The 19,318-nt window shown below is 40.9% G+C and overlaps 1 protein-coding gene across 1 annotated transcript; it reads left to right on the forward strand.

Annotated features, from left to right (window-relative positions):
- Positions 1 to 2,615: 2,615 nt before the first annotated feature.
- On the forward strand, positions 2,616 to 18,795 carry LOC123033457 (butyrophilin subfamily 3 member A1-like). The gene is made up of 8 exons (XM_044450060.1): positions 2,616 to 2,622; positions 5,801 to 6,157; positions 7,588 to 7,872; positions 13,618 to 13,644; positions 14,568 to 14,594; positions 15,318 to 15,344; positions 16,378 to 16,527; positions 18,239 to 18,795. Exons 1-8 carry the CDS (start codon positions 2,616 to 2,618, stop codon positions 18,793 to 18,795), a joined length of 1,437 nt encoding a protein of 478 aa, XP_044305995.1.
- Positions 18,796 to 19,318: the final 523 nt, after the last annotated feature.

Below are 19,318 nucleotides of genomic sequence, written 5' to 3' on the forward strand. Positions count from 1 at the left end.
ATACACTGAGATACAAACATAATAATATAAAATTAAAATTAACAGTATAAAATAAGTAAATAAAGAATATAGGTGGAGAAAAGAGAAGGAAGAAGAAGTTGTTGCCCTGGCCAGATCATATATTTTAACAATTAAAATGATGTTTAAATAAAAAGGTCTTTACCTGGCACCGAAAAACCAGTAACGACAGTGCCAGGCGGACCTCTTTGGGGAGTGAATTCCATAGGTTGGGCGCCACCGCAGAGAAAGCCCTCCTCCGAGTACTTACTCTCCTAATTTCTTTCATGGAGGGTTCCCAGAGAAGGGACTCTCCCGCAGATCTCAAGGGGCGGTCGGGCATATACGGACGTAAGCACTCGTTCAGGTAGCCAGGACCCAAGCCTTTTAGGGCTTTATAGGTCATAACCAACACCTTGAATTGGGCCCAGGCTTCAATGGGAAGCCAGTGAAGCTGACGGAGGACTGGAGTCATGTGAGCATAACGCCCCATCCCCGTCAGCAACCTGGCAGCTCTATTTTGCACCAATTGAAGTTTTCGGACCATCTTCAGGGGAAGCCCCACGTAAAGCGCGTTACAGAAGTCTAGGCGGGAAGTCACCAGCGCGTGTGTCACCGTCGCCAGGCAGTCATACTCCAGGTAGGGGCGCAGCTGATTAATCAGCCGAAGCTGAAGGAAGGCGCTCCTCGCCACCGCTGTCACCTGAGCTTCCAAAGAAAGCTCTGGGTTGAGGAGTACTCCCAAGCTGCGGACCTTGTCCCCAAGAGGGAGTGTTGCACCATTCAGGACCAGGTCAAATCCACCCTCTCCGAAGCCCGACCCGCTAACCAACAGGACCTCCATCTTGTCTGGATTGAGTTTCAGTTTATTGGCCCTCATCCATTCCATTACCTCGGCCAAGCACCGGTTCAGCACTGGTGGATTGGAGTCTTCCATTGATAGAGATATAAGCTACATGGCACATACTTGGACCAGCTCTCCCTTGCCCAAAGGAACCTCCAAATAGCTACTCAGCTAGTACCCACCAAATAGCTTTCTCAGGTAGTACTACTGTATCAAAAATGCCGGGTTGTTCATCTCTCTCCCAGAATTGAAATCAACTGTAATGGATGAGTTGGACACAGGAGAGGAAAATGCTACTAAGCATGCCCAAGCATATTTTCAGTCCACTGGATATCATCACATGTAAAAACATATGGAAACCTACCTTCAGTTTTAAACAAGAAATGCTTTCAAACAACTCCCACCCAAGAAATGAGGAATGCCCTCATTCTTCAATTGAATACTATCCATTTCAGAAAGTGAGTATACAAAGAGCCACTATCTTGTTTTCCTCCGCATCACTTTTGGACTATTTTCCAAGAGGAGGAGGGAATACCCAGCAGGAGGCACAGTTGTTGACATTAGTGGCCACTTCTAGAGACTTCTGTGCATTGAGGACACAGGGTTAGGATTATGCCCCATATTGTAGACATGGCCCAGTTTTCTTTTTCTCCTTACAGTCAATCAAGACTGAAGCCCATAATTAATTGGGTGGATAGAATTTTGATTTGGCAAGAGATACGAATCAATAGAATCCATATTAGGCATGAGAAGAAACTGCCGCATGCCATTAGTCCATCTAATTTAGGACTGTTTATGCTTCAAGTCAAGGGTCCTTTGAGCAGATTTGGCTTTTAAATAAGTGTAGTAGGCACAACCACAACATAGCTGTGGCTGGTTGTAATATGTTGGGTGTATACCACATTCTATCCTTTCTCTGTGTGTTTATATGGGTATTTCTCCTACATAAGTAAACCACAAGGGGAATCAAGATGGTTAAATCTCTCCAAAATGCTTCAGGGTTACCCAAACCGACAAGGGTTTTGCTTTTTAAGAAAAGCAAACCATGGCTAGCCCAAGTGCAGCAATAAAGTTCCCTGTAGTGTCCACTTGGATACCTGCAGGAGAACTGAGGGAGGAGGAGAGAGGTGACTTTGGAGCCATGATGCCCCCAGTCTTCTGTCAGGCTCATCATGGCCCCTGGGGCACATTAGGACTGTGTGTGGCTCATTGAGCCAAAGGCTTCTGATGCCATGCAAGCCCTCCATGGGTCCGTGCAATTGAAGCGACATTCCATGCTCCAGGTAACTACTGCTACCATGCATGAATATTTTTTAGGAATGTAGCCAGCCTTCCTGGGACATGGAAGGAGAAGAGAGGGTTGAGCTTAAGCAGATGAGAAATAGGTTAACTCCTCTACTTCTTCAGTTCTAAGAAAATCCCTCAGTCCTAAGACTGTTTTTACATCTTGGAGAGAAGCTCCGACTGGCATGTGCTGGGACCACCCCATGCTACTTATTTTTGTTTTAATGAGTCTTTTAATTGCTTACACATAATCCATATAGCATGGAGGTTCGTCGGTGTATTTGTGTATATCAAAGTAAAGTTGCTGTGGACTTTGTTCTTCTAGGAAAGAGCTATGAGATATAGGACAATGGACTTCAGAATATATTGCAGTGCCTCCTTATCTTACTTAGAAATGGAAAACGTAAGTATGTAATTTCTCTGAAAGGGCAAAAGTCCACAAAAAGGGGCAATGATCTGCAGCTGCTCTGGAGGGTGCCTTGTAGTTCGCATGGAAGGTAGGAAACTATTTTAAGAAATAGTTAAGATTTTATTCAATATAGCAAAATATTTCTCGCATTCTGTTAGTGGTTTTGTTGAGACTCCCCTCCACACACACAAACACAACCAGTTGAGGACATGCAATTAAATATATTGAGGATATTTTTAATGGTTTGATGAAGTAAGACTCAAGCCAGAACAATGGGAATACTTGGTGGATTTCAGTGAGTACAGTAGGAAAAACAGACTAACCATGGGGGTGGGAGGAAGGGAGGTTGTGTGTTTTAATATGACATATTTCTTTTAGCTGAAATAATTCCTAGAAATATGTATGATTTGTAATGGGTATGAAATGGCATTTCTTTTCAACTCCCATTATATAGCATCAAAGGTTTCATCCTCTACAATACAGGAAGAAATGTTTGTGAAAGTTGTGGGCAAGTTTATTCTCCAGGAAATCAATCAGAAAGAGGCAGGGGTTGCTGACTGCCCACTTGTCCAGATAAGGAAGCCAAATTTTCCAGGGATCCATGGTGACTTTGTGGGAAGGGGCAGTTCTGAGATCAAACAGCATTTTGAAAAATCACAGCAACAATAACTACTAAGGCCTGACTTGTGTATATTTTGCATCACTGCCAACCAAATGTTTTGTCTCCCCTTTCCCACCACCTCCTATTCATTTTTATCCTGTCATTTGGACTAATTCGGCAGGCAAAGTCTGCATCATTTTACACTCTCTGTACAGCAACTAGGAAATGTAAAGCTTAACAGCGACTGGGTGTAAGAATAGCAATAATGTGATCTGTAAATGCCAATGGAATTTTTTTTTATGGGAATGAGGTCTGTTGCCCCAAACCACTCCCTTATTGAACTCAGTGCTCCTGAAACCTTTGCAGTGAGTGCCACCTGCTCCTTGTTGAATTCTTATTGCTGCTTATTTTTCCAATTCTCAAGGGATAGGAAGAGCCTTCTAGGAAGACCTGTATGCTTATCTTCTGTTCAATGTGTTCTTCACCCACTTATGTTTGCATCGTGTTGGTCCTGCAGTTCTCCCAGGTGATAAATGCCGGTAAACATCTTTTGTCCCAGCCTTCTATGATGTTGCAAAATTCCACATTCGGATTGGTGGAAGAGTTTCTGCCAGGAGCAAAGATTATACAGGGAGAGGGGTGACTTTTTGTGAAGGTGCCTAGGCAACCAAATAAAGCTGTGCACATTCATTACATGTGCACTCTTCTTTAGAAACAGTGAAAAGAATCCATTCATCAAAACAAAGAGGGGTCTGTTAAATACTGTAAAATGATTCTAACCATATAACTTACCCAACTGCATGATTTTCTAGGTAGGATCATTCATTCAAGCTAGCCTCCCCTTCCCCTCCCCCAGACCTGCCTTTTCTATCCCTGTCTTGCTTTTTTCAATTGCTTTAGGACTTTTTTACCTGAAAAAGTCCTAAAGCAAAACCCCTTTCCCCCACTTTTCTTTCTCCACACAAAAAAAACTCCTCTCAAAATCAATGTTGAGATTTAAGATGTTATCTTCCAAACAGTATTGGCTTCTTGAAGGCATATGATTGATGTCTATTGAGGCATATGATTGACATGGTCTTCTCAAAATATTATCCAGTTCACTTAACAGAAAGCAAGCAAGCAAGCAAGAAAGAAAGAACCTTTGACTCATCATGTCTTATTAAAGTCTTTCCATGTTCACCCAAGCTCCAAAATGCTGAGATATTGCAACTGTTAAGAACTTTGCCCTTAAGTGATGTATTATTTAGAAATCTGCATATAATATGGAGGAGAGACTGGTGACTTATTGCAGCTTTTATCCTGAGTTTCATAGGAACTGACCATGGTGCTATGCAGTGATGAACCTAATTTTGGAATGGTGTTCTGTACCATGCTTAGTGATAATAATGCTCAGAATAAAATCTGCACTAGATAAGGAGCCTCACTGACATAGCTTCCCCAATTAGTACTCTTCCCTCATGGATACCATGGTATCCTATGTCATGGTTAGTTCCAGTTGGACCTGGATGGCTGTCAGTGACTCAAGTCCCAGATGGGTCTCTTTCCTGGAAGAGACCACATGAAGCGTATGCTACTGGAGCGACCATTACATGTAACAAGTACCCAACTAGCAACTGACACTATCCATATACAAAAGCTGAAATGCGTACATCAATATTAGCATCATAGCCATAAACCCCAGGGCAGAATGGGCTTTTCAGGACATGGATCATGTTGGGGAGACTTGTATTCAGGAAGAAGGACCTCATATCCTAGGCTACCCTGTGTGAAAGCAGAAATGAAAGCTGGACTTCTTGTAGACAAGAGGTCAGGCATTTCCAATTGAAGGAGATAAGGCAAAACAACCCTGCAAGGAAGATGACCCATTGTCCTGAGACACCTGGAAATCACCTCATTTATAGCACCTAGTCAACGCAGGCAGGGAACTCACCTCTTACTCAGAGAAACAATATCATCAAGATAAAACCTCATTTCAAAAATTAGCATAAGTTTGGGAAGCTCATCTTTCCCATAAATCACATGCTCAGAGAAACATGGTATAAACATCAGGGCCTTAAAAAAGGACTCTCTCTCTTCCCATTCTCCCCTCAAGAATTCTGGACACACAATCTCTACGGATATGTTCACACATACACACACACACTTCTGTTAGTGTTTCTCTATGTTAGATAGGAAGCACTTTGTCTCCTTAGAAATATAGAGTAAGTCTGAGATGTAATGGGGATATTTGCTGTCTGGACCACATGCCTGCTCTGTTTTTCTGATGAATAAACTGTCCCTTTCCTTTCTAAGTGCTGCATATGTTATTGCAAATGCAAAACCAGGGCTAGGTCCCTCTAAACTCCAGCAAAATGTTCCAAACCTTTCAAGGAAATCTGGAGAACAAGCTCCTTCTTATGAGGAATATTGCTTCCCAAGTTTACCTGTGTATCAAAGTAATCTCATATACATCTATTTACATTTCAGTATTTAAATATCATGGAAGCAATCCTTCTTCTGCGTGTTTTTACTGACATCTGGAAAAAATCCTCTGCTTGAGCATTCTGGATTGTCAGATTTCAAGATAAAGACAGAAATTGTAAATTGGTAAATTTGGGAGGAGATTGACTACAAATTGCACATAATCAATGCATTTGCCTTAGATGAAGTGTGATTGTCTTTAAAGTTCATTTCAGTATCATTCAACCAAGGAGACCTGTCATTGCTACTTTTGGAGAGGACACGATCCTGCCATGTCAGCTCGGAAATGGAAGAATACCTGAGAGCACTAACTTCAAGATCCAGTGGACATTTTCTACCCCCTCAAAAAAAATTGAACTGATATCCTATGATGGAAAAATCAAGAAGGAAACAGAGAATGAGAGCTATAAGGGTCGAATACAGCTCTTCAATCATGAGCATAAGAGAGGGAATATGTCCCTGAAGCTGAAGCACATCGTTCTGCCTGACCAAGGAAAATACATCTGCACAGTCTCCACTGAAAAGTGGCTTGATGAGGTGGTCATAGAGCTGCATTTGATAGGTAAACTGCTATTGTGTTGTTTCAAAATAATTCAGCTTTGTGACATTGGAACTGAAAGGTCACCTGTGCGGGGTGCTATCGTCTTCCTCTGTTAAGCATGCCATGGAGACTTTCTTAACATGAGGTTTTGTTAAGTGTTCATGAGACCTCACTAAAGAGAGTTTGAGAGTGCTCGACATGGTGTTATCTACCAGGGCCTTACCATGCTTTCTGAGCATGCTTATGGTTTTTCATAAGAGGGAGGAAAGCGTAGAATCATCTGAGTATCATGGCATCATATGAAGTATTAGTTTCCCTTTACTCAGCATTTGAAGAAACAGGCAGACAAACTTGAAAGGGTTCAGAGGAGGGCAAAAGAGATGATACAGGAATGGAACCAAAGACCTGAGATGAGAGACTGAGAGAATTGGGCATGTTTAGCCTCAAGAAAAGAAGACTGACAGGAGATACGATAGCACTCTACAAGTACAGGATCTCTTCTCCATCATCCCAGAATGCAGGACTTAAGTTACAGGAAGCTAGATTCCAGCTAGATATCAGGAAAATTTTCTGACAGGGATGGTTTAATTGGGAGGGGTTTGGAAGAAATGGTCTACTGGCCCCTTCCAGCTCCACTCTTCTATGATTCTATGAATAGCAATGAAAATGTGTGTATTTTCACATTTCTCCTGTACCACAGAGCAACTTTATGGTGGATTAAAAAGTAACAAATGAAAAGGCAGAGAAAGAGTGAAAGAATTAAATGGGTAAGAATGTTGTACTTACCCATTTTTATTGCCCACTTGTTCTTTCTATTATCCTCCCTTTCTTGAAATAATAAAATGGGTAAAGGAGCCAATATTGATCCCACAATGAAAATTAAGGTTGAGGTTCCAGAAGCACTTCAGTTTCTTTCCTACTATGGTACTTTGCATATCATTCTGCCTTCTTTCTGCTCTCTGTATCTTAAAAAAATGTTACCTCTTTTATTACTCTTTTAATATCATGTCACATATGCTGGTTTAAAAGATGTCTTGGGCCCAATCTTCTGACTGTTGATTCAAAAATATGTCCCACAATTCCCAACATTCCCTGGCCAGCATGGGAGTTGTTTCTATCTAAGAGGGCCTGGGATTGCATCCTTAAGTGCAGGCATGTCTGGAAAGTTGACAAGACAATTGGCCAAGCCATTCATTCATTATGGGCATGTTTTACTGAATTCAAAGACCCCTCTGTATCTTTGAATCTATGAGGAGTATTTGCAGGTGCCACCCTCCGGCATTATCAAAATGTGATGTGACATGCAGCCTTTTAGAATTGCAACTATGCACAAAATGTAGCCTGGCAGAACTGACAAGCAGTGTTCCATTGCCAGTGTTTAACCTCAAGAGGATCACTGAGTATTGCTCTGTTCTTACTGTGCAAACTAAATATGTGTCTTTCTTTTGCAGCAAAAGGAGTAGATCCCACCATTACCCTGAAGGATTACAAGGGCCAAGGAATTGGACTCACTTGTGCCTCTGAGGGCTGGTATCCAAAGCCCCAGGCTCTGTGGCTGAGCAGTAAGGGGAAAAACCGTACAGAGAAGGAAATCACTACAAGCACTGAGAATGCAGCTGGTACCTTCAGTGTTTTCAGTTCCATTACAATAGAACCAGGGACTGCCAGTGAAGTCTCTTGCAAAATCTTCAGCAGTGTGTTACAGCAAGAGAGTGAATCCAGAATCATGATTGCTGGTGAGTAGAAACAAAGCCTAGTGTGCCATTTCCTTCCTCCTCTTCCTCTTCCCCTTCCTCCATCTTAAGTATTTTTGTATATTGCACAGCAGCATCAAAGGGGCATTCAGTCTTTCTATACAGGATAATCTTTTCTTCCTTCCTTCAACTTTGAGTATAGAAGCTTGCTCCTTCAGACTTCTCATGTCTGGCACTCATGTTTTACTGAAGACAATGTCTTCCTTGCCAGGAACCAGCTACAAAATGAAGACCGCAGGCAAAATATAAATGTATTGGTGGATTCAACCTCACTAAGAAGTCCACTTCTTTGAAAGCTTCTTCCTTAGCCTGGACTTTGAGAAGATGCTCCCAGCTGTACATCCCCCACCTTCTCTTGCCACTTTCTCCCACTTCTTCCCATTCAGATGTTTCTCCTTACCACTAGTGGGGAGTTGTGCCATTTTTGTGCCCCCATCAGTCAATATAACAAGGTTCAGAAAACACAATAACCCATGTTCGGGTTATTATTTTCCTCATGAACAGCTGCATCTCCGCTTGTAGGTATCTTCTAGTGATAGTGGTGTGAGTGATGGTCACTGTTTTCAAACATACCTGAAAGTCCCCATTTACATTTGTAAGCTATTTCCCCTTAACTGAGAAGCAGTAACTGTTGCTTATTTAATTTTTATTGAAATATTTTCTGCACATGTTCAGTAGAACTCTTTTCTATATGATAGACTTTATATAAGTGTGCAATATACAGAAAACAAGGTTCTAGATGTGTGATAAGTGATCCAGTTCTTTTGTTTAGGTGACTGGAACCTAATAATTTTTTAATAAAAATTTTAAACCAATACTAAAAACATCAGTCATCACAAACATCGGAACTACTGGGTCAGCCCCTTACTACATATCTTTTAACATTCTGTAATCATATTCAGATCCATTTATGATAACTTAAAAACATTTTTAGATCTAACTCAAGTCCCGTTTCTCCAGCCAATAAAAAAAAAGAGGTTCCATATTTGATAGAAGTCACTATCTTCTTTCTCCTTCAGTGGTAAGATCAGTCCATCCATTTCTTATAAAGTCCCGTCTTTCTTGACCAATATTAAAAGAAAGAATCTCCAAATTTGATGAAAGTCAGTATCTTCTTTCTTCTTCAGTAGTAGCTTCAATCTCACCATCTCCACACAATTCAAGATCTTTTCATTTTTCTAATGCTAGACACATAGACTCCTCACTACAATAGTTACAAATACAATCAAATACATTTCTTGTCTACTAGTATTCCAATCCAATATCTACTAAAAAGGAAAATGAAAAAGAAGAAAAGTTCCAAGTTTAAAAAAGAGCTAAAAACTTTTTACCCAGGTTATGTTCACATATCTAACATCCATTTATCATCTTTAAAGACATCTTAGCTAATCTATTTGACAACAATTACCTATAATATCTTTTAAACAAATTTTCTTTGAGCTAATTTACCAAAGTTTCATCTAGCTTACACATCACTTAGTCACATGCAATTAACTCCTTATAAGAGTCCAGCTCCTTACACTCTTTAATATATCTCACTTATAAAAAAGAATCCACTTAGTACAGCTTCTCCTACACCAATAATAATCATTTTCTAGTAGTAACTCAAGGACAAAGGAGTCATGTAACTTAGCTTTTGGTCGTTCATTTTTAAGATTAAAAAAGAAAAAAAAACTCTTATTTTTCCTTATGTCACCAACCAAGAAAAAACTCAACTCCTATTCTTATCTTTCTTAGTTCAGTTTAGATCATATCTTATAATCTCTTCATAATTCAATGCATTTAAATGTAGAGAAGCTTCCACACTGAAATCATATAACTTAGCCTTTCTATACCACAATAAGCATGCCAACCCATTTATATCATTCCTTTTTAAGATAACCAATTCTCTCATTTCTTTTTTACACCTCTGCCCCATCTTTCTCCAGTTAATGGTACTTGTTGAAAATCAACGCTCTTCAATGTCTGTATTTCAATATTTCTTGCTTTATTTTCAATAAATGTAGCATTTGTTGTAGGTCAGTATTTATTCCCAATGGCTGTGTTTCTTGCTGCAAACCAATGTTCACTGACTCTTCTTCCTCAGAGTCATATGTAGTTAGTTCCAGATCCATCCATCCTTGAGAAAAAAATATTCCTTTTTTAATGGCCAAAATTGTTTCTCTTTTTTTAATATAACCAATAAATCCCATGATAGCTTATTTATTGGTTTTACAGATTTTATTTCTTTATCCACTGTTTCAAGTTTTTCATATACTCATTGTGTTTTTTGAATATTCTGTTCAGTTTTAGATTGCACATCAACCAAAACCTCCTTAAAAGAAGCATCAAGTTTATCAAAGCGCTTTTTTTGTTCAATTGAAAAAAATTCCTGTTTTATCAACATCACCTCTTGGGATATTTGTAAAGCTGTTAAAGATTCCTGTATTGCCAGGAGTATTCTCTTTAGCTCTTCCATCATTGTAATAATTCCAATAGCCACAGGATGGCAGCAAAGGCCAACTACCACTTCTTTTTCCTCTAGATCACTTGCAGACAGAAGGTTGGCAAATTGCCAAATACTTTGGCAGGGGTCCCAGAAATGGAGGGAAGAAAATGGCCACTTGACAGGCAAATTATATCCTTCTATCACTTAATTCCACAATAGTTATTATTTTAATTCTTCACTCTTGGGGAGATCAGAAAAGAAACAAAGTCCTTTTTTTCGTCAGTCCCAACTTTCACACACACTTCAAAATCTCTCTCCCATGTAAACTTTAAATCCTCTCTCCATATCATTTACTGCTTAAAACACTGTGGGGGGAGAGTTCCTCCTTCCATCAAAGGGTCTTTTTTTTTTCCTTCTGTATGCCAATTAACAACAGATATAGTTTTTCCACAAGTAGTATTATGAAAGGAAAATAGGAATGCTCACCCAAACAGTCATCACATTAGAGAGGAAACACCACACAATATGAAAAATGTCCTGGCGAGTGTCCAGTTAGTCTTGGCAGAAGTCCAAACAGATATCCAAAATGATTGCTCTAAGTTTTAACCTTCTATCACTTAATTCCACAGTAATTATTTATTTTAATTCTTTGCCCTTAGAGAGGTTAGAGGAAAAAATCTTTTCCTTCGGCTTCAAAAGCCTCAACACTCTCCATGTCAGTTGCAGCTTAGATATCAGGAGGCTTTTTCTTTTTTTCTGTATGCCAATTAGAAACAGATGCAGCTTTTCCATGGGTAGTATTGCAAAAAAGAAATAAAAATAAAAATATTTACCCAGCAGTTCCGATGCTTATCTAGCTAATAAAAATCCTAAGTTAATTCCATAAGATTTTGAGAACTTGTAGGGGCTAAAAAAAAAGAAAACCCTGTGTTGCCCGGTTGAGAAATTCAGGAATTTCTCCCAGTAGATATGGGACTGCCTTCCCACACCGAACAGAAGAATGACCAGGCAATCTGTCTTCGCTCTGACAGAGCTTAGATGAGCCTCCCACGACTCACTGCCGAGCAATACTGGTTTGATAACAGAAACTCCATTAATCACAGCCGTCTCGTTCCGAAGCCATCTTGAAATCTTAAGATCTGGCTTAGTTCTGTTCGTCTCTCCTCATATGGAGAAATTCAGGAGGATTTGGGACAATGAGAATGTATGACCAAGTCAACCCCTGTGATTCTGGGGGGATTTTGGTGAGATTTGCCTTGCAGCTTGACTATTTTTCAAGAGCAATAAAAGAATGTGACTGAGATTTTAATGTGTCTTTCAGAGGTTTTTTATCCTACTACTTCCCCTTGGATTGCACCCTTCACAATCATTTTACTGATTTTCATCTGCCTTGCTGGTTTTGCAGTGTTTAAAATTAGACGTAAGTACTTTAAATTTATTGTTTTTATCTTATGTATCACTCAGGGAACTGTGTGCATGAAATATAACTGACCCCTTTTCTTTTGGCTACATTTATACAAATAAGGGAAGTTGTGCTGCTGGATGCAGAAAAATAAATAAACCAATATAATTTTCCTAAACCCATCAAGCACTTGATAAACTACTTGAGAGAAGCCATCTTGACTTATTCAGACTTTCTAAGACATCAAGGTAAATTGCACCAACAGGCTAAGTGGCAGCTCCTGAAAATGAAGTGGAATTGGCCTGTCCTTCTCCAGGTGCTTTCCCTGGAGCTGAGAACCTTGTGACTTCCTGTTGACCACCTCCTAGAATTTTTACCAAGCTAACCCATAGGCCTCACATTACTGGCACTGTTGTTGCCATCATCATTTTCATTAATATCATTCTTTGTTTCAGAGAGTCATCAGAATGTTTCTAAATCTGGTGAGTAACTGAAGTTGACTTATGTGAAAATACTTTGTATAGGAAAAGGGCATTCTTTGTAATATAATGGGACAAAGGTCAAAGCTATCACAAACTGAATCCCTGGAATGTCTGCATTTACTTTTGTTTGTAGTTGTAATATTAACAAATTTCAGGAGAGGCATGCATCTCTAAACAACATATCCAGCATGCTCTGGTTTCAAGTGGGCACTCCCCATTTTTAGACTAAATATTATACCTCAAAATATGATAATCTTCAAACAGTCTTCCTTCCCTTTCAATTAAACCCCACTACTCCTCTCCAAACTAAGGTAACTTGGTGTTCCACTATGGGCTACCTAGCCACTGTATATGGGAAAGTGGTAAAGTAGCCATTCTTAGGAATGTGTGTTCATTTGAAGCTCATCAGAGTTCTTCAAATCAAAACTTGTTCAGATTCATGTTCATTTTTCCTTTTTGCACAAAAATCTACGGACCCTTTCCTGATTGTTTTTCTAACTGGGGGAGAATATATCAATTGTGCACATCTTTGAAATGGGTGTATTCTTCTCTCATTGATTAAACCATGCTTGGATGCATTTTTCTTTTTTGCTAAGAACTTATTTAATTTATGCATCCCCCTTCCTCTGATGGGGTGGCTTCCAAAAACCATGTTTTTTTTTTTTTTTTTTGTATGTTTTTGTGGGGCAGAGGAGGGCTCATATTCAGAAACATTTTGAATCAACATTCAGATGTTAACCTTTAATTGAACTAATTGGACCACACCCAGTAATATGTAAACCCTATTCTGCTGTTTTTTCTTCACTGAAAGGTAAGTAGCACATCTATTCCAGGAACCAAAAAGCAAATTTAACCCAGCTTTGCCTACCAGCACTCACTTTTTGCATGTTGCAGCAGTGCCTGAATGCACAGTGGGAGGAATGCAAGGCCCACGACCCCCAAGTATTGTATGCTCGATGGCTGAAATTCTCATTCACCTTATCTCTTTCTCCATCTTTATTCTAATGCAACATTAAAGCTGCTTGGAAAACCATAATTCAGGAAGATGTGGATTCTCGAGATTGATTGTGCCTCCACAAACTTCCTGCCACTTGCAGCTGGGATTTGCACTATCCAGATGTGCTTACTGTCCCCCTGAGATGTGCACATCACTTTAAGTGCCCTGCTCCTCCCAAAACCAGCAGTCATGCACTCCCCCCCCCCCCCGAGGTGTCTGGAACAGCTGGTGCAACTTAGCTATTTCCTGATGTGCACTGCAGCTCTCTGTGTATTTCAGCTCCCATCCTGAAATTGGGTGGTGGAATTAAGTACACAACTCCTGCTTGTGGCAAGGCACATTTAAGGCAGTGTATTGTTCCACCCTAAAATGTTCCATAAGTCAAGCAATAATGTAGCAATACAATTTTTGTTTTCAGAGAACCAGAAGAAGAAACTAGAAACAGGTAATATCTATTTTAAAGAAAGATGTGCACATCTTCGATACAACAGTTCAATATTTTACTTTTTACTTTACGTTACTTTACGTTACTTTACACTATATGCTATATACTCTACCCTATCAGTATACTTCTTAGAGAACCTAGTCATAATACTGGAAACTAGAAACAGGTAGTATCTATTTTAAAGAAAGATGTGCACATTTTCAATAAGACAATTCAATTTATTTGTGTTTTTATCTGTTTACTACTATGTACTCCACTGTATCAGGGTAACTTTGAGAGAAGCCACTTATAACACCAGGAGAACAGAATACAGTTAGAAATATCAATAAATGTCAGCATTCACTGTGATGATTCTTGGAGGGTCTTCTTGGGGTGGCTATTCCAAGGGAGGCTCTGCAGGTGGCAATAAGAGGTGCTCTTTCCAACACACACACACACATGCACACATGTGCACATACACACAGTAAATATCACTGGCTTTGCCATCTGATCATGTGTTGGCATACCCAGCTCAGTTAATACTGGTACCCAAGGGCTTGTGACTGGAAGACTGTTGCAGCCAGAGACTCTGGCATTCCCATGCTTTGGCCATAGTAGGAGAATGTCAGTGTTGTGACTTTTGCTTTTAGGAAAGCTTTGGCTTGGTTTGATCTAGAACCCACTTGGTCATCTTTCCATTGGTCCAAGGTATTTGCAAAGCTCTCCTCCAGCAAGTGTGATACTGCATCTTGCCTATCACATGGCACTAACTTTAGCAAGACTGTACAAAAAGATTTCTTTCCTTGCCATGCATAAGCTATTTCAATGTAAGACACTTTTTAATCCATCAGACCTACTGTTAGGTAAAGGGTGGGTATGGCCAGTTACAGAAGATTTATTTGTATGTGTTTCTCTATGAAATCATTTTACTATCACTGTTTCAGAGTGCGAGGATCTAAAAGTTGCAATAGGTAAGTCAGAACTGGAATTGGCTCACTTCCCTATCACTCCTTATATATCTGCTGGATTTTTTGCACAATCTTTTTCAGGATCTAATCAGTACATCCTCACCTGTCCAGTCATTTTATCCATATTGTTACGAAGTTCCGTTCCTAGAGACTCTTTCAATGGAAATGGCACAATTTCAAGAGATATTTCTATTTCCAGGCATTTCTCAGTGATGTCAAACATTTGGAGAGCAGGTAGAGCAGGGACATCCAGCATGTCATAAACCATAAGCACAAAAGATGAAAGGACCTTCTTGCATTTAGCTGACAGAAAAGAAAATGGGGGGGGTAATGCAACCATTTTTATGTACCTGAAAAGCAAGGCAGAATACAGAGAAAGGAAGAATATGCAGGTCATACTTCTTTTTACCATGCATCCCACAATGTGTGGGACAGCAGGGACTGCAAGATTTCAGAAGCAGCAGTTCCAATAATGGAAACAGCTCCAGCAGAACAGTGTGAGCTTCTAGCTGGAATTTTGCCTTGATCACATGAGAAGAACATTTCCATCAGTTACAAATGCACTGAAAAATGAAAATGTATTGACCTGTACTTAGCTTTGAACTCTGCTGCCTTTAACAACAGACAAGGAGCCTTTCGCAAAACATACCTGAGATGGGCTTCTTGTTTGTTTTGATTAATGCTAACGAATCTGATGGAAACACTCTTGCTTGTTTATTATTGCAGACACTGAGCAAGACACAAGAAGAGCAGGTGAGTGTCCTTTCACATAATAGCTCATCACATGATGCCTGACCTTTGCCTGAATTGCAATCGCAACCTGCCAACTTACCTTGACGTGGGCCTTGCTTTGCAGGCTCCTTAAAGCAGTCTTTTTAAGAAATGCACCTGCATTCACAGTGTGGGGCTTGCTTAGTGACGCAGATGCACATGACATTTTCTGTGTTATTCGGAGGAGAGTTGGTTCTCCCCATGGTGACCTCTTGGCTCCATCTATGGTGACCAAACCTTCAGGTCCACCATCCCACTTGGCATGGGCACCACTGGCAATATGCTGGAGTGTGCATGGAACTCTTCACATGGCCAGGTTTGATTTTCTTATTGTTACATGAATTGAGCACATCTCTAGGCTTAGTCATTCATTATTTCTCTTGACTTCTCCTCCTAATTCTTGTCTTGCTAATTCAAGTCATTGTTATTTAGGTGTTGCTGATCTACAAACATGTTTGGGTAAGTCAAGACTTGATATACGGTTTTATGGAGGGGAATAGGGATAGAATTAATGGATGAAGAATAAGAGTGCAATAATGATGTCTACTGTGGTAGAGGACAGTTTAAAAAGAAACATCCCCCACCCTGGAAGTTTCTCCTTTTCTAGCTACACTCCCATAGGGCTATCCTTAACAGAAACATCCGGGGGTGGGATCCAAACTAAGTGAGCGGGACTTAGTTTTCTATTCAGTCCATAGAACAAGTAAATTGGACTGATTTTTCACACTGATTTCAATAAGACAGAAGGGGGGTATCAGACAGGATGGAACCCTCTCTCTCAACCCTGACTCCTCTAATTGAAATGTGTTTCCATGCATTTCAGATGTCCACAGAAATGAGCTGGGTAAGTCAGAATGTGTTTGATGAGACAGTCCTTGTTTTGTGCAGGACAGTGCTTTAGTGTGTGTTGCGTGGTACCAATTCTAAAATGGCTTAGCACTGCTCAATTGTTCCACAGCAGTTCTTTCTGTTTCACTGTTGTGTGCAATTGACCAATTTTCTCTTTTGTTTGCAGAGCTTAGGAGAATGCAGAGCCATGCAGGTAAGAGAACTTCCACCATTAGGCCTCAGGTCCTCAAGGACATGCATTGCTTGGTTCATCAGTCACTGAGTGTTCGGCTTGTTGAGATGCAGCTGGACTTGTGTGGCATGGGGCTGCCTCCACGTAAGCACAATGGGCTGCTTGCAGACCGAGCACTCGTGCCTCGGCGCAGTTGAAATCAGTGCAGGAAGTTGGTTGTGACAAGTGGGACTCGTTTTGATCTCGGCAGGAATTCAGCTTAAATATTTCAGGCTGAACCTAATCCAATATTTTTGTGTCGATGTGAAGTGATGTGACTGCCAGTTCCATCACATTTGCTCTGTGCTGACTTTGCATTCGTTCCATGCTTCTCTTGATGGTCAGTCACCAAGTGCAACCATCCTTGTGTGAATCACACACAGTGCCTTTAGCTTGTAATCAGCCAAGACAAGATCAGAAGGAAACTATCCTTCATATTTTGGACAGCTCCAAAGATTTTGATTCAGGTCCCAGCTTCATAAACATTCCAAAATATATTATCAATAAAAGACATTTGGACCTAACAAAGGTCATTTGGGTTAGTTTGTGGTTAAAGAAAGGCTTCTGCAAAGAAGAAGATCTTGCTGAGGGACTGAAAAGACCGAGGAGTGGCTTGAAGAATAGAAAGGTGGAGGCTCTCCTAGGATTGGAAAATGAAAGAAACAAGAAAAAGGCAAGAGTGGGAGGAGACACAAGCAGCTGGGAGAACATGAGCTTATGCATGGCAGAATTAGTAAAAGAAGCAGATTATATGGGATTGCGATTAAAGTTGGGCTGACACTGTCCTTCCTCTTTGTAAAAAGGAAATGTGGTACCATAGTCCTATGATATTGAAGGCAGGGGAAGGCAGGACGCCCTCCAACGGAGCAAAGCTCAGGGAACCAAGGTTCCATTTTGATGCCAGGAAGCACTTCCTGTCAGTTAGGACCCCCAGGGGATGGGCTTCCATGGGAGGTGGTTGAGGCCCCATTGATGAGGGTTTTCAAAGATAGGCTGGACATGCACATGGTGGGCATGTCGTGAGTGGAGCTGGCTGGAGCCGGGGGTCAGACTAGATGGCCTGGGAGACCCCTTCTGACTCGCTCTGTTTCTATGTTTCTATGAGATCATGTATATGAAGTGTTTTTGGCATGCAAGTGTGTGTGTACATCTGTTAAAAAAGAAAGAGTTCTGCGCAACCTTAAAGGCATGGGGAAAATGTGGAGACTTTTGGCTATGCGCAGTAGAGTTTACACTTTGCAAGAAGTACAAAGTACAAATTTTCAATACAACCAGATCGATTACATGGTTAAGGGATGTGATCCTTCCTAGGGAGAAAGTAGAGCTTGGTGTGAGTAGTTATTCAGGACTGAACAGAACCCCCTGAACACCACCTCTCCACTCTTGCCACACTGAGAGCTACTTTGGTCCACCCAGCAATGGCGCCTCAGAGCAGGAGGGGATGAGGCAGGCATAACTTGGATATTCATAGCCTTAGCTAGGATAGATTGATTGCAGGGCCCCTTCCCCTTTTACCTCTCTCTAGGGCTGCTTTCCCAAACTCTGCCTCTCAGGTTTTGAGTAGTCATATTGCTAAAGCTCTGTGGGCAATTAACAAATAAAGTAGTTATAATAAAAACTGGCAAAAGTAAAAAGCAACACTAAAACACAGCAAAGCTGTGCCTTCAAAGGCAACAACAAAATTTCAGCAAAAAGTCATGCTAAGAAGTCAAAGCTAAGCTGTTTAAGATGGTAAATGATTCAGCTGGAACAGACAAACGTGCTTGCTCTGTGCTCATGGATTCCTGTGTTGTTTTCTTCCTCTTCTTTCCTTTAGCTGCTGTCACCTTAGATTCTGAGTATAAACATCCAGAAATCATCATCAGTGAGGATAAGAGAAAAGCCAGCCTGAAAGCACCCACCCCAGGGCAACCCGGAGCTGCTGTGGAGACTCTGATTGTTGTGGGAAAAGAGGGTTATGCTGCTGGGAAACACTACTGGGAAGTCAGGGTGGGAGAGGGGTTGGACTGGGAGCTGGGGGTGCTGACCCAGGCTGAAAGGGACAAGGCCAAAAAGGCGAGTTTGGTTGGGCCTCTTGGGGAAGGATGCTGGGCTCTGAGAAGTGTCCAGGGAGATTTATTTTCTAGTCAGAGCGAGAATAAGCTTGAAAAGAAAGATGTGCCTTATCAAGTCATTGGCTTGTTCCTGGATCGAGAAGCAGGTGACATCTCATTTCATAATGCTGCAATAATCTTCCCTATCAACTCGATCCCCATTCAGTCAACCGAGAAATTGTACCCATTTTTAAGTTTGGGCAAGGCTGCAGAAGACTCTCATGGGCATTCATTAGAGATCATCCCTATTGGCATCCCAATGCCTGTTAACAAATGTTAGCAAAGATGGTTTTGCCAGCTTTTTTGTTCCACAAAGAAGAAAAGTCAGTGGGAAGATACTTGAATTCATAAGGAGCATATAATTAAGAAAACGGCACTAAGCACAATATTAAAATTGAAGTATTGGGGCTGGTTTTAAAAAAACCTATTATTATTTTATTAAGGCTCTCCTTAACTGATGCCTGGCTGAAGTAATGGGCTGGATGAGGGCCCATTTAAATTGAGGCTTAATCCAGATAAGGCGGAGGTCCTGTTAGCAGGCAGTTCCAGCTTCCAGGATTTTAGCCATGTCCTGGATGGGGTTGTACTCCCCCTAAAGGATAGGGTTTGTACTTTGGGAGTACTCGACCCAGAGTTGTTCCTGGAGTCCCAGGTGCTTTCCTTCAGTTTCAGCTGATCCATCAACTGCATCCTTACCTGGAGGAGCATTGCCTTGCAACAGAGACCCACACTCTGGTAACTTCCCAGCTGGATTACTGTAACATGCTCTAGGTGGGGCTGCCCTTGAAGATAGTCTGGATACT

This window comes from Varanus komodoensis, unplaced genomic scaffold (genome assembly GCF_004798865.1).
Source record: "Varanus komodoensis strain SLA01 unplaced genomic scaffold, ASM479886v1 scaffold62, whole genome shotgun sequence".
Taxonomy (NCBI): domain Eukaryota; kingdom Metazoa; phylum Chordata; class Lepidosauria; order Squamata; family Varanidae; genus Varanus; species Varanus komodoensis.

Excerpts from the sequence above, each read along its gene's own strand:
- LOC123033457 (XM_044450060.1), top strand. Across the intron at positions 14,595-15,317 it reads GGATCTAAAAGTTGCAATAG|ACACTGAGCAAGACACAAGA; the intron begins GTAAGTCAGAAC and ends TTATTATTGCAG. Across the intron at positions 16,528-18,238 it reads TGGCATGGGGCTGCCTCCAC|CTGCTGTCACCTTAGATTCT; the intron begins GTAAGCACAATG and ends TCTTTCCTTTAG.